The sequence below is a fragment of the Epinephelus fuscoguttatus genome, linkage group LG4 (assembly GCF_011397635.1).
Source record: "Epinephelus fuscoguttatus linkage group LG4, E.fuscoguttatus.final_Chr_v1".
Taxonomy (NCBI): Eukaryota; Metazoa; Chordata; class Actinopteri; order Perciformes; family Serranidae; genus Epinephelus; species Epinephelus fuscoguttatus.
The window spans coordinates 9,975,705-9,989,801 of NC_064755.1; the positions used below are offsets into that span (position 1 = coordinate 9,975,705).

Here is a 14,097-nt window from a genome sequence, read left to right on the forward strand (position 1 = left end):
GCCCAATAAACTATTTGCTGACAGCCTCTCACCCTCAATCAAAGCTAGAGCTAGTACCCTCTGTCTGTCCATTTTAATAACGAGATACTTAACACTGTAAAATAACTAAACTAAATAAGTAAATGGTACATTGATTACATGGGAGGGTTAGAATAAGAAGGTGAGTCCATGGTTGCCTGGCAACAATAAAAAGGTGCAGCAAGCGTTTTGTTTTTACTAGTGGCATTCAATTAAAAAAAAAAGGGGACATAGTGTTTTGCAACCTTCAAAACGCTTTCTGTGTGAATGTCAAAAAAAGTACTAGTACTACTACTATACTAATATAGTATTTCATAAATATGTGCGCTCTTCTTAGTGGCCTTCAATGATTTGCTGGCTCTCTAAATGGCACTTGGTCATCATAACTTTTAGCACCCCAATCTAAGATTTTCTGTTTCAAAAATGCTTTAGAATGGTCAGTTTATAGCTGTTAAAGTCTATCCTGGGGGGGTTTGGTCACAGAAGGTGACCCCCAACATAAAATAGGTGATTACGGCCCTGCTGTAGGAAAAAATATAACCCTGATGATGTCATCAACGCTAAGAGATGGTAAGTTGGGGGTGGAGAAATGTGGACTTTTAGATGGCAGGGTCTAATGAAATGATACATATGTTGGTTACTGGAAGAATCTTGTCCTTTACCAGGGACTTCTGACTTACTGCTTTAAGTTTGACCATTCTTTAAAAATCTGTCTATGGAAGTGCATTAACGTTACTAACTTGCTGGCCCTTTAAGCACATTTCTGCTTTTAGTGCTCCTGCAACTACATCCATTCTTAGGCCTAATATTTGCTCACTTTGTACTTCAGTTACAGCCTTGTATCCCATGCTGTTTTTGAGAGGACTAGTGTGACTGCATCTGTGGCTCAATCCTTATCAAGTAGAAAGGCTAGATTTGTAATTTCTGTATTTTTACTTTATTACAGTCTTCGAAGAAAGACTCAAACTGGACTTCTCCAACACCACCCGGCGGCAGAACCGCGGAGACAACGTGTTTCCGTGCGGTATCCCCGCCTGTTCAAACTCCGGGAAAGCACCCAGTTGTCCCGTTGGTGGCCCAAACCAAAACACTATGGCGGCGCCCAACTGAGTGAGCTGCGGCCTGACGAGCTACAGACACAGCGGACGACACTCCTGTCTTCAGAGGTTAAAAACGACTCTTAAATTAAAGTATGGACGCCGTTGGAGAAGACGAACCGGACCCCATAAAGCTCAAGTCTATCAAGAACAACAAAACATTCACAGTGCCTCAAAATGACAGGGTAAGAGAATTAGCTCCGTGTAGGGGTGAAGCGACGCCAAACTCCGTCCAGGACTTTGATAGTTTAATAATCCTTTGCATGTTAGCAACAATACATAACTCACAGGTTACAAATGAACACTTTTCACAATACTAAATGGCCCAGTCTAAAATTCGGCATATATCTGATACATGCAATATTAATTATAATGGGAACATTTCACTATGTGGATGTCTTAAACTCAATATAAACTAACTTAACGTTAACGTTAATCTTAATCCACATAACGCTACACATCTGTAGCACCAATGCTGAAAGCAAGCAAAACATTATGCACCACTTCCTGTACAAGTTGAAAATTCATCGATACGATTGAGTTTAAAAGGTATCAGCTCTAAGGAAATCTTTTATTAAGCAACGTGGTCGCCGGTGTTGAGAAAAGCAAGGTGGTTATTAAAACTGTAGAATTGTAAATGGTGTTTGGCGTCTCTCCATCAAAGGGAATACGACGTTTGTTTTAGTTATGAACTAACCTTACCTGAGCCCACGAGTGCAGTGCACACTGTGGTAAAGTAAAGTAATTAGTTAGCCAGGCGCCTTTATGAGTAACTGAACTTTAAGGGTGAAATTAAGGTCTGTGTACACCTCACTACTTCAGTCATTGTCTCCAGCAGCACCAATCTCATTACTGGCTTCCATCAACACGTAAGCCTGCACGTTAAAGCACCCAAATCTCTGCGTCATGGTGTGATTCCCTGGTGAATCTCCAGGGTGCCTTTTTTAGGACTAAGTAAACTACAGTGGAATCGCAATTACAACCTTTTGACATTAGCTGTCCCAGATTGGTTATCTAATGAGCATTGGCCTCAAGTTATTTTTCCATTTAGGTAATGGTAAATTCCTCTCAGATCCAACTCTTCTTAGAGGCTCAAGACACCTGTTTACTTTGATAATCACCAGTAAAACCCTTATTGATGTCTTGTTGTTCAGCATTGCATTTCAGCTTCACAATATGTTCATTTAAGTAGTTCCGAATACATAAAACATGTTACATGGAGCCATACAGAGAAATAGTGTAACTGTCAGTGTCTGTTCATTTATTCTTAAGTGTATCCTGTCCATAATGTTGCACTGAAAATCAACACTCTCTGTCTGAGACAAGCATGATGATGAAGTTCACCCAAGTGTAGATAGCCTCTTTACCATTTCTTTGTCTCTTGACTTCTTTTCAGTTTGGGAGCTGCAGAAGTGTCAGAGAGTTTGAGAAACTCAACCGCATAGGAGAAGGAACATACGGCATTGTGTGTAAGTCATTAATATTGGAGACTGTGGATTTGTTTGGCTAGGAAATTTAAAAATAGCAGGTCATTTAAACTGCTCAGTCAATAAACTGTTTTCTGTTCTTAATATAGACCGAGCGCGAGACACAAAGTCAGATGAAATTGTAGCATTGAAGAAAGTCCGGATGGACAAAGAGAAAGATGGTAAGATCTCTTCTTTAATGCTGATTCATGTGTATGAGTATTTTGAATCCAGTAGTTTTGTATGGACAAATTCTCCACTGTTTGGCATTTCGCCTTGCTATGTTTGTGTTTTTTTAGGCACAGTGTTTCTTGGATGCTTTTTGCTTACAGTCAGGCACCAGGTTGCCACCTTTTTATAAAGCACCAACCTCACCTGAGCACTGTGTGGATACACACTCATAAATGACCTGAACACATAGATAAGGGGAAAATACAGGCCATAGATACCCTGACACATACTTCTGTTGGGTCATAAGTGATGACTGAAAGGGATTACTTCTATACAGTTTTTAGGAAAATCCTGCATAGTATACCTTTAACACTTTGTTATGTCTTGTATACATGCGGAAATTTTGGCTTGATGGTGATGCGTAAAGGAGTTGAGTAGTTATTGAGATATATCTCTCTTGCTCTTGAACACATTGTTGGACATACCAGCTAACCAATATTGTCATCCTTCAGTCCCACCCTGAGCTCTCCAAAGTTTATGTTACAGTCAAGGTCAATGTGAACTCACATTTGTCTTGTTTGCAGGAGCACAATATCCCAGCAATGCTTCAAGGAAATTTCTTAAAATTTGGCACAAATGTCCAGTTGGGCTCAATGATGAACTGATTAGATTTTGCTGGTCAAAGGTCAAGGTCACCATGACCTCACAAAAGACATTTTTGGCCATGATTATGGCTAATTATGACAAAATTTACTAAAAACGTCCAATAAGATAAAATGATGAAGTGATGGCATTATATATCCAATAAGGTCAAAGGTCAACTTGTGACATCATGATGTTCTGCAAAAGCACGTCTGGCCATTACTCAATATCATAACTCAGGAGGGGGAGACATTTGGTCAGATACTGAATTGATGACAGTAATCTAGCATGTCCACCTTGAAACCCTGCTTGTTGTACAGAACTTCTGAGCTGCCAAGGAGAAAATGTGTGTAGCTACATCTATATTTGAAACATTATCTACTTTTATGGCTACATATGAGTTTGGACAGACATGGATGTAACCTGTAATGTGACTGTCTAGCAGAGGCATTCAGTCGTGAGGTGGAAATTCTAGTTCTTGTTAAAATGGCCTGTAAAAGTTCTTGAACCTGCTGCTCTTTCTCAGGGATCCCCATCAGTAGCCTCAGAGAGATCACTCTGCTGCTGAGGCTGAGACATCCCAACATAGTGGAACTGAAAGAAGTGGTTGTTGGCAGCCAGCTAGAGAGGTAGTACACACACACACACACACACACACACACACACACACACACACACACACACACACACACATATTAGGGGATTCACAAGCAATAAAAGAGAATATTCTACAGCGACAGTTAAAATTGCACATGTCTCTGTGTGCAGTGTAACTGTTCATAATCTGTCATGTTAGCCCAGCTGGTTTTGTAACCTTAGTCACCATAACCTGTTTTACTTTTGTATGTTAACTTAGCACTTAATCATCTTATATTGTGTAATTCTGTGTGTGTCTTGTTCAGCCTGTTTCTGGTGATGAGTTACTGTGAACAGGATCTGGCCAGTCTGCTGGAAAACATGCAGACACCGTTTTCTGAGGCTCAGGTAGGACACTGATTTGTTCTTGGGTTGAATGTTTAGCAAAATTTGGTTCATTTGTCTTCAAATGAATAAAATGTGTTGAAAGCTTTTTTTTATGAGGGTCCATTGTTATCCCCTTAAGGCCCCCTGATTTTAAACATCCTTTTGACAGTACTTAATTAGTTTGGTTTGCATGACTCTTTGATTGCTGGGCCAGGTTGTGTTGTCTGCATCATAACATTTTTTTTCTGCTGTCCTCTTTCAGGTAAAGTGTATTGTCCTTCAGCTGCTCAGAGGCTTGGAGTATCTCCACCACAACTTCATTATACACAGGTCAGTCTCAGACATTTATTGGAAACCCAACACTTAAATCTACAGTTTTCTCTGTACTCAGTATACTCAAGAAAAACAAGTTTTAAAAAGCTGTGACAACCACTTTCTATTTACCTTTTTCTTCGAGAGTTCCATACCAGTATCTGAAGTAAGAACAGGGGCCTTGCAGTAACATAACACATCTAAATGAATTTGTGTAAAAAAAAAATAGCATCCTAAATCCCCTCAGATTTCATCCTAATATAGTTCAGATTTAATGAAAATGTACTGTCAGCAATGATTAATCAGTTTATCTGTGGCCCCACAGATAAAATACACAAAGTACTGATGGCATATTTTAGGTGGGGATCAGTAATCAAAGAGCTGCTGTTTTCAATGACATCCACTTAATGCCTTAACACAGGCAGCAATACAGCACGAGTGCAGCCACAATATCTTGACCCTTTTTCTTGCCTCAAAAACTTGAAGACGACGCTTCCTGTTGTGGCCTCTTCTCTGGTGGCTATTGGAAGTTGTTCAGGGAAAGGCAGTAAATTTGTTATTGATGTAGAGGGCAAACAAAGTCACATACTTTATTACGTTATGACCCAACATAAGGGGGAAAAAAAAGCTAATGGAAATTGAACAGCAGGTTAGCAGTTGATGGTGCAGGAATCTGTAAGTTTAGTTAAGGAAAGCTGATCTCTGTTTCCTTTTGCAATTAGAAAAAATGTACTTAAGATTATAAATGAAGGTATGCCTCAATTGTAGAATATTTGCAAATAAGAAAAAAGAGTGAAAATCCAGTTCCGAAAATCTCCAGCATCTGTGTTCATGTTACTTAAGGCAACATTCAGTCGTTAACAGATTAAATTCAGTCACATTTTACTGCTAAGACCTTCAGTAGGAGAGTTTCCCAGAAACAGCAGCCACGTTTTACCACAGCTAGACAGCGTGAGAGTGCTGTAAAATGACGTGAAGCCGATTACAAACGCTCCTCCGTCCAACTTGACCGAGATCTAACAAATATGCCAAGACGAAAGACTGTTACTGACAGCTGTAACTGAAAAGGTTCAAAGCAATTTTATATTTGCCTCTACAAACACATGACATGTGGAGGGGGTTGAAAGTATCGCATCGTCTCGGAGCAGCCTCATTATCCTCTTGAATCTTGTTATCAGGGACCTGAAGGTGTCTAATCTGCTGATGACAGACAAAGGCTGCGTTAAGATTGGTGAGTCATCACTATTTTTATAACCCCCTCTACAGCTCTCACTATAATCATATTACTCCTGTACTGACATACATACCAAAATCTGCCAGCACTGACCTTTGACCTCTCTCCCCCTGCCTCAGATGTGTTATGGTCTTCTAGTTTGATATGGTTTACTTATATCTGCTTTTCTTCTGTATGTAAAATAGGTTTATTTTTTATGCAAATTCAAGTTTATTATTTTATTTTCCTAAACTTACAACAACATACATCACCCGCTCTCTCAAACCTGTGTTTCTGATATGGAAAAATAAAAACAAAACCTTTAATTAAAAAAATAAATAAATAACTACAACCAACAATACCAATCAGTCAGCTGAACAAAGTCCAGCTGCTGATCAAGAGAAGACCAGGAAATGTGGTTGAAGTGGACCTTAGTTTAAAATTGTTCTGTTGACCCACTATGTGTAAGTTCAAAAATGAACATTGACACTTTTTGATTTGTTCTGTGATCAATTAGTTGATTGATAGAAAATAAATCTAAAGCAATTATCATAATTGTCATATATTAAGCAAAACATGCCAAATATTCTGTGCTTCCAGCATTTTTAAAATGTTGGATTTTTTTTTCTCTTTGCCACTGTAAATTTCTTATCTTTGATTGTGAGTCAGAACAAGCTATTTTAATATGTCACCTTGGCTCTTCGGAAATTTTTATCGTAATTTTTATCAAATTAATTATTCATTTATTGAAAAAATTATCAGCAGATTACTTGTTAATGAAAATAAAAGTTAGTTGTAACCTAACGACATATATATAAATTAAAAGTAGTGGTTGTATTTTTTATGGATCTCCTTTTTTTGTTTCTGCTCTATGCAGCTGATTTCGGGCTGGCCAGAATGTACGGCATCCCACAGCAGCCCATGACGCCTCGAGTGGTCACACTGTGGTGAGTGTCTGCTGGGCCTCTTAGCCATGTTTACCGTGATTACTCCTTTAGCCGCATTCTAATAATGTGTGGATGGGTGTGGCATGCACTGCAGATAACCCTTGTGTTGCTTACGTTGCACTTGTGCAGCCTTAGTGGAAACTCCTATTTTTAATCTCTCTCAGCAATCCTTTATTAGCTCTGTTACCTCGGTTTGGCCTGCTCTCTGTCACGATATGCGTTCCCTCCCCCTCCTTCATGTGTTTGCAGGTACAGAGCTCCAGAGCTCCTCCTAGGGACCAAGAGCCAGACTACAGCCCTGGACATGTGGTGAGGCTTCAACCAGAAATACAGAAATACACAAACGTCCACTTCATGCTCTTATCACATCTTAGAACATAAGGGACTCCCACCCAGGGAGGAGAATCTCTATTTAAAGGAACACTTCACCTCCCAAATGACCATTTGTAAATCAGTTACTCGCCCCGTGTTACACTGAATTCTTGAAGAAAACTTTTCCTCACACGGTGAATGAAGAGTCCAAAAACAGAGAAAAATTCTTATGAATTGAAGTCATTGGGGATCACTTTTAACAAGAGCAAAACTCCATCAAAACATCCATTTACAAACTGTGACGCAGCTCAGCAGTATAACTGAAGTCTCATTTATCCAGTTGTATGCTCAGTACTTTGCAAACACATGCACTGAAACCTGACAACACTTCACACAAACAGTCTCAAGCACCGACGAGTGGCATGGTTTCTTTATCACAGTCAGAGATATTGCAGACTTTCTCTCGCACCACATTAAGAGCCAATAAAAAAAAAGAAAGAAAAAGGATTTGTTGATAATCCCAAACTTTCCATGACGTGTTCTTTGCAGGGCTGTCGGCTGCATCCTGGCTGAGCTGCTGGCTCACAAACCTCTGCTGCCAGGAACCTCGGAGATCCAGCAGGTCGACCTGATAGTTCAGCTGCTGGGAACACCCAACGAAAACATTTGGCCGGTGAGACCTCAGCTCTCCATATCTCTTTCTCTTCAGCATAAACTAAACTCTATGATGTCTGGTGATGTTAAGGCAATATGCCAAACTGTGTGTGTGTGTGTGTGTGTGTGTGTGTGTGTGTGTGTGTGTGTGTGTGTGTGTGTCAGGGTTTTTCTCAGCTGCCCCTCATTGGTCAGTACAGTCTGAGGAAGCAGCCATACAACAACCTGAAGAATAAATTCACCTGGCTGTCTGATGCTGGACACCGACTGCTCAACCTGCTCTTTATGTACAACCCACAGCGCAGGTACAGCCACACACACACCGAAACACACACACATACTGCCTCTGGCTTTTTTCTCATTAAAAAACACACATGTACGTGTACGGCTGACAGTCCTTTTTCACAGAAAACATTTAACAAGTCACAGTAATGCCAGCCTTATATCAAATAACACTGTTGCCCTGATATGTCAACAGTATATCTGTCGAAGGTAACAACAGCTAATTTGGGGCATGTTTGGGGCAAACATTTTCTGTGTTAAACCGTAATTAATCTTGATCCATGTCTTAAACTATGCTGTGTTGGATCCTTAAAGGATTTAGGCCTGGAAAGTAATTGAAAAGTCCTTGAATTTGATGTTTAAGAAGGTGTGGGAACTTGAGAAAATAATAATTTCAGGAAAACTAAAATAACTTGATAAGAGCGTAACTATTAACACTGACTGTGACAAAAATGCAGTAAAAAGTACAGAGTTTTCCTGTGAAAGGAAGTGAAGTGTAAAGTAGCATACAGAGGAAATACTCAAAGTACAAGAGCTTCAAAACTGTACTTAAGATGAATACTTTGGTAAATATACTTAGGGACTTTCCACCACTGCCCATAATCAATTAAATTATGTTATGTGACACTGATTATAAAAATATTCTTCTGTCTTCAGCAAGTGGTGCCAAGAGGTTAAAGTCTGGTCTTCATATTGAAAAGTTGGCTCTTCACCACCCGCTCAGTAATATGATTTGCTGTTAATAATTCAGGAGAAAACATTTTCACAAAGCCTGCAAATGCCATGATAGCTCTGTGATGAAGTCTGTACCTTGGACTGTCACACCTTGATGCTAGAAATGCTGTTTTTAAAAATAAGCATAGTGGATCTGCAGTCCTTTTACTCTTGTAGCCTCATCCAGTGGTGTTGCCATAGTTACTGCAAGGTTGGGATCAAAATCGTGTCCACCTCATCCCTGTGAATGATAATAGTTTACACTAAGTTACCTACCATATTCTCAGGATGACAGTATTTGATGTGTCCTTTGAAACTTTATACACACAGACACATAAATTCCACAGATTAATTTGCTGTGATTATGTTTTGTATTATCATTTATTAATTATAATAAATCAGGAATGATCAATCAATAATTATTTTGTAGTTTAACAAAGAGAAGTTCAATTTCTCAGGTTCACTTCGGCTCATCTGCATGCACATGTCTATTATGGTAGAGGTGGTTTTAAGTCCAATCTAACCCAACTTTATTTGTAAAGCACTTTAAAACAACCACAGAGGAATAAATAAAAGACAAATGTGTTTTGCTAGGTGCTAATGTGTCTGTCTGTGCAGTCACAAAACTTTACAGGTGTGTAGTTGTGATCAAAGTGAATCCCGAATTTAAAGATGGATCTCGTCTAAGCAAGGGGGGCTGAAGTAGGTGGGTGGGAAGTAGGGAAGAGGTCATTGCCCCTCTAGTTTACACCCCTGTCCCATAATGCGTTTTAATTTGTGGTCTCTAGTTTGACTCTGTGTCAGATATCATGTCAACATATGACTTATTTGCTGTACTATTAAGGGCCAGGGCCTCTTTACAGAAGAATATCCTAACTGCTTGTCTTTTTGTGACTTGAGTTTCAAAGATAAGAAAAATCCTATCTTCCTATTACAGAACCAATTCTCAAACTCATGGCTGCGTCCATCCTTCCATCTCAGACCTCCCATTTTATCTTAACTTAAGAAATCCTAACAATAATAAAATATAAACTTCAATTCTTCAATCAACACTCAACCTGTCATGGCTGTATCTATGTTGAGAGGGTAAACAGACTGCCTGTATCTTTGATTAGAAAGTACCTGTAGGCTACTCAAGACAGACATGCCATAATAACAATGGCTTTCACTTATCACTGGCTAGCCACCTTGCTATCATGCACAAAAAAGATGGCCATTCAATTTTAGCGATGAGGAGTAGAAGGCACAGATTCTGACGGTGGAGGATATTGATCAAATTCAAAATTAATTATTAATTTTTAAGTTATTAATTAACAATTATTGGTCTTTGCAGTCAATATATAACCATTAATACATAGTCTGAGAAATCTGAAGCATCATCATAGGCTGCAGTTTGAGTAGCTCTTCAATTATTATATTTTGGTGAAACTGAAAAAAAGAGACAGTGAGACAGACAGGTAGACTTGTAGTTTGCTTGGGGATCAATAAGTCATAACCAAAAAAATACCAGTGCACACGCTAGCCCTTTTTAAACAGGAATTGTGAAAATTTGCAGGAAAGCCCAATCAGTCTTTTTTCAGCATTGGCAGTATAAAAACAAAATAGGGGAGTGCAGGATTTTGTTTATACAGAATGCGCCTTTTTCGGGGCAATGGGGGGCGTGAGCAAGTAACAAAATGTGTAGCTCAGCCTGTGACGTAAACAGTGACGTGGGAGGGAAGCCGCAGCTAGTCAGTCCTTCTGCGATTCTCTCCTAAGTCGGCCTGTCCTTCACCGTCCCCGTCATCTGACGGTTAATGGCCTCTTCGTTTGCGAGGGTAAGGAGGGCGCACAATTCCTTGTCTCCCCAGTTGCTCATCTTCACAGTGTCTGTCAGGTTTGTGTTTCCCTCTTGCTACTAGCTGCTCCCTAATTCCTGCTATCAACTGTTTATCCACCGCCAGTGGCTTGCACGTGCGGCGTCATCAGCAGCTCCTCCCACAAATCTTCAACAGCCCCTCCCGTGGCGGAAGGCCTCGCCTTAAACTAAAAGGGTTCCACCAATATGACTACCGTACAAGGCGGAAAGTTGGGCGCCTCGGATCAACTCGCTAATCCGGCTCTGTGTGTCTAAACGCTCACAGCTTGCCGGCAAAACGGCCCAACATTCGGGGAAATCTGGCAGTGTGAAAGGGGCTATTATCTTTCAGTGTTCCTGGTCATCTTCATTGTCATTGCCATACAGACCTAAACAAAGTGCTTTCATTCATCTCATTTTTGTGAACACAATATCTCAAGAACACCTTGAGGGAATTTCTTCAAATTTAGCGCAAACATCCACTTTGAGTCAAAGATGAATCTTTTAGAATTTGGTGTTCAAAGGTCAAGGTCACTGTGACTTTTCATCAGTCTCATTCTCGAGAATGTGATATTCAAGAAGGCCTTGAGGGAATTTTCACAAATTTGGCACAAACATCCACTTGGACTCACAGATGAACTGATTAGAATTTGGAGGTCAAGGGTCAAGGTCACTGTGACCACACAAAATTTTTTTTTTTTGCCATAAGTTAGAAATTCTTACACTAATTATAACAAAATTTCACACAAATGTATAAGAGGATAAAATGATGAAGTGATGACATTTATATCCAAATGGTCAGCTTCACTGTGACATCGTAATGTTCTGCATGAACACTTTTCTATTTTGATGTCATACCTCAGGAATAGAAGGGGAGACATTTGGTCAGATACTGAATTGGTGACACTAATCTTGGGTGTCCATCTTGAAACTGTGCCAATGAAAAAGATTTTCTGTGCTGCCGGGGGGACGATGTGTGTGCCGCATCCATGTTTTTACACACATGGGTGTAAGTTAGTGCAACTTAACAGTGTTGCAGAGGTATACAGCCACAAGGTGGTAATTCTAGTCACAATGCCAGAGATCCTAAATTTCATCCTAAAGTGAGGTAAGATAGGATTTCAGACTTAGGAAGTTTCTGTAACGAGGCCCCAGTGTGTTATTTCCCTGGACTCCATGTCTGTATGATTAAACAGTATTGTTATATTTCATAGGAATTCAAAGCACAAAGACTAAGCTGATTTAAATGCAATGTTATTTTCCACTACTGCTGACCGACAGGCTTGTAACAAGTCTTTGTCAAATATGTTAAACTGTAAGAGCCATCACTGACTGCTTATTGTCTGTTTTTCCTGATCCAGAGCTACTGCCAAAGATTGTTTGGAGAGCTCCTACTTCAAAGAGAAACCTCTACGTGAGTGAGAAGGTTTTTGATGTGTCTCAGCTGTAACCCCTGCCCTCTGATGGACTGTAAGTCATTAATCTTGTCTCTCTGCTTCTCTGTGCAGCCTGTGAACCAGAGTTGATGCCAACCTTCCCCCACCATCGCAACAAGCGGGCTGCTCCTGCAGCAGAGAGCCACTCGAAACGGAGCAAAGTGTGATGAAGACTCTAACGACGAGACATTGGACTCGAAGACAAACCTGTGGTGGTGACATTCTTACAAATGTGCACTCAAAGGATGGACGTTGGTGTCTGGCCACGCTAGATCTGCTCGTAAAGACTTACTCTGGAACTTTGAGCAAATGCAAAACAGAACAGTTCGTATCAGTTTCAGCACAGCCACAGCAAACAGACTTGGATTAACACATTGCTGGACTGCTTTCACAGAACTCTGTGTTCGGTATAATGCAGCAGAAGTCGTGAAGATTTCGAAAGGCTGCAAGAGCACATTTTCTGCTGTAGATCTGGTTGTTTGCAGCACTGTTCATGGGCTCAATAGAAATCTCCTCTGTTAGGTTTCTGAAGTATTTCTTAATATTCACATTGCTGCCAAGGTCTGCGCGCTAAATGAAGCGATAGTAATGAGGACAATGTTGCCTTGACAGATATGCTGAGGTATTTCATCCCTTGTGTGGAGCATTTGTCACATTTTTAGATGTGCTATTGTAACCGTCTCTGCTGTTCTGATAAAACTATGAAAGGGCACGGCAACAAGGAACTGAACCAACTTGCATAAGCTCAGTCTGCCCACAGAAACACTGGGTCTGTGTGACAGCCTCTCGTAGGGATTTGAGCAGAAGAATCAAAGGAAACAAGAGTTGGTGGCAAAATCATAAAAAGCTCTCAGGTTTGGTCCTCCCAGCATCAGTATAATGTCGATGACCAGCTGTGTGTCCTGTCGAAGTGTCCTTGAGCAGAAATACTGAACTCCTCAATGTACTTGCTTATTGTTATTGTTAAAGGAATAGTTTGACTTTTTGGGAAATATTGATACCACTCTGAGATGTCTGCAGGCTAAATACGTAGCTAGTTCTTATGTTGAGCTAACAGGCTGCTGGCTGTAGCTTCCTATTTACTGCAGAGCCCTAAGATTTGTATCAGTCTTCTCAGAGTATTCCTTTAAGAGCCTCAGCTTCAATGCCTAAATGTACTGTAAATAAAGAGTGGCCTCATTAGTAGAAATCACTGAAATGGTGTTTACTCCCAGCTGTCAATAAATAGGTATCATGGGTGGCACGGGTATGATGTTTTGGCAACGTGTTATGTGTGCAATCCATTACAGGAGATTTAAAAAGTAGCTGATAGCAGTTAGCAGCTAATTCAAAAAAAGACAAATAGTGGCCAGAAATGTCCAAAAATTGAAAAACAATGTGGTCTGGGAGCTCCTAATCCTGCGAGCAGAGGACAAGGTCAGCCAATATTTAATACAGAGAGTAAATGACTGTTATTGCCATTGTTATTGTTTATAAAGTGCTGCTGATGCCTATGTGTTACGTTGCACTAGAGGCCGACGCTGTTGTGCTACAAGACACACCTCTTTTGCTTCCATGATGTGGGCATGCTGTCTGAAATCACACACTGGGGTGACATGATGTCACTGTTTGGTTTTGTGTAAAAATGCAAAGCCTGCACGAAGAAGAGACTTCACAGCGGCCTAATAGTCCAAATTCTGTGTGAGAAGGGCAAATGCTACATCTCATGCTGTCATAAGTGCGAGCCTCTCATCCATTATTAGATGCAGGCTTCCTCCTCACAGTGATACAGATGGCGTGTGCAGATAAGTAGAAAGAAAATACTAGTTTTCACATGAAACTGTTCACAACAAGGTCTGTGGAATATCTTAAATACTGAGTCATGATTTCTGTAAAGAGACATTGCTGTTGAGTTTATTAAATGTATTTTTGTGGAGCTTTGAGCACCACATGCTGAGTGTCATCTAGTTCCATTAGATAAGAGAAAAGGCAGACATATCTCTAACACTCGGCAACCCTCGCCAAAACAATCCAGACTGATAAACAGCTCTACA

At 40.2% G+C, this 14,097-nt stretch overlaps 1 protein-coding gene across 1 annotated transcript; it reads left to right on the top strand.

Annotated features, from left to right (window-relative positions):
• The first annotated feature begins 996 nt into the window (after positions 1–996).
• cdk10 (cyclin-dependent kinase 10) lies at positions 997–14,066 on the top strand. Its single transcript, XM_049573737.1, has 13 exons — positions 997–1,300; positions 2,512–2,584; positions 2,692–2,763; positions 3,921–4,023; positions 4,297–4,378; positions 4,620–4,687; positions 5,848–5,900; positions 6,760–6,829; positions 7,079–7,138; positions 7,691–7,814; positions 7,961–8,100; positions 11,990–12,042; positions 12,137–14,066. The coding sequence occupies exons 1-13, from the start codon at positions 1,211–1,213 to the stop codon at positions 12,229–12,231; spliced, it is 1,083 nt and encodes a 360-aa protein (XP_049429694.1). The 5' UTR covers positions 997–1,210; the 3' UTR covers positions 12,232–14,066.
• The last annotated feature ends 31 nt before the right edge of the window (positions 14,067–14,097 follow it).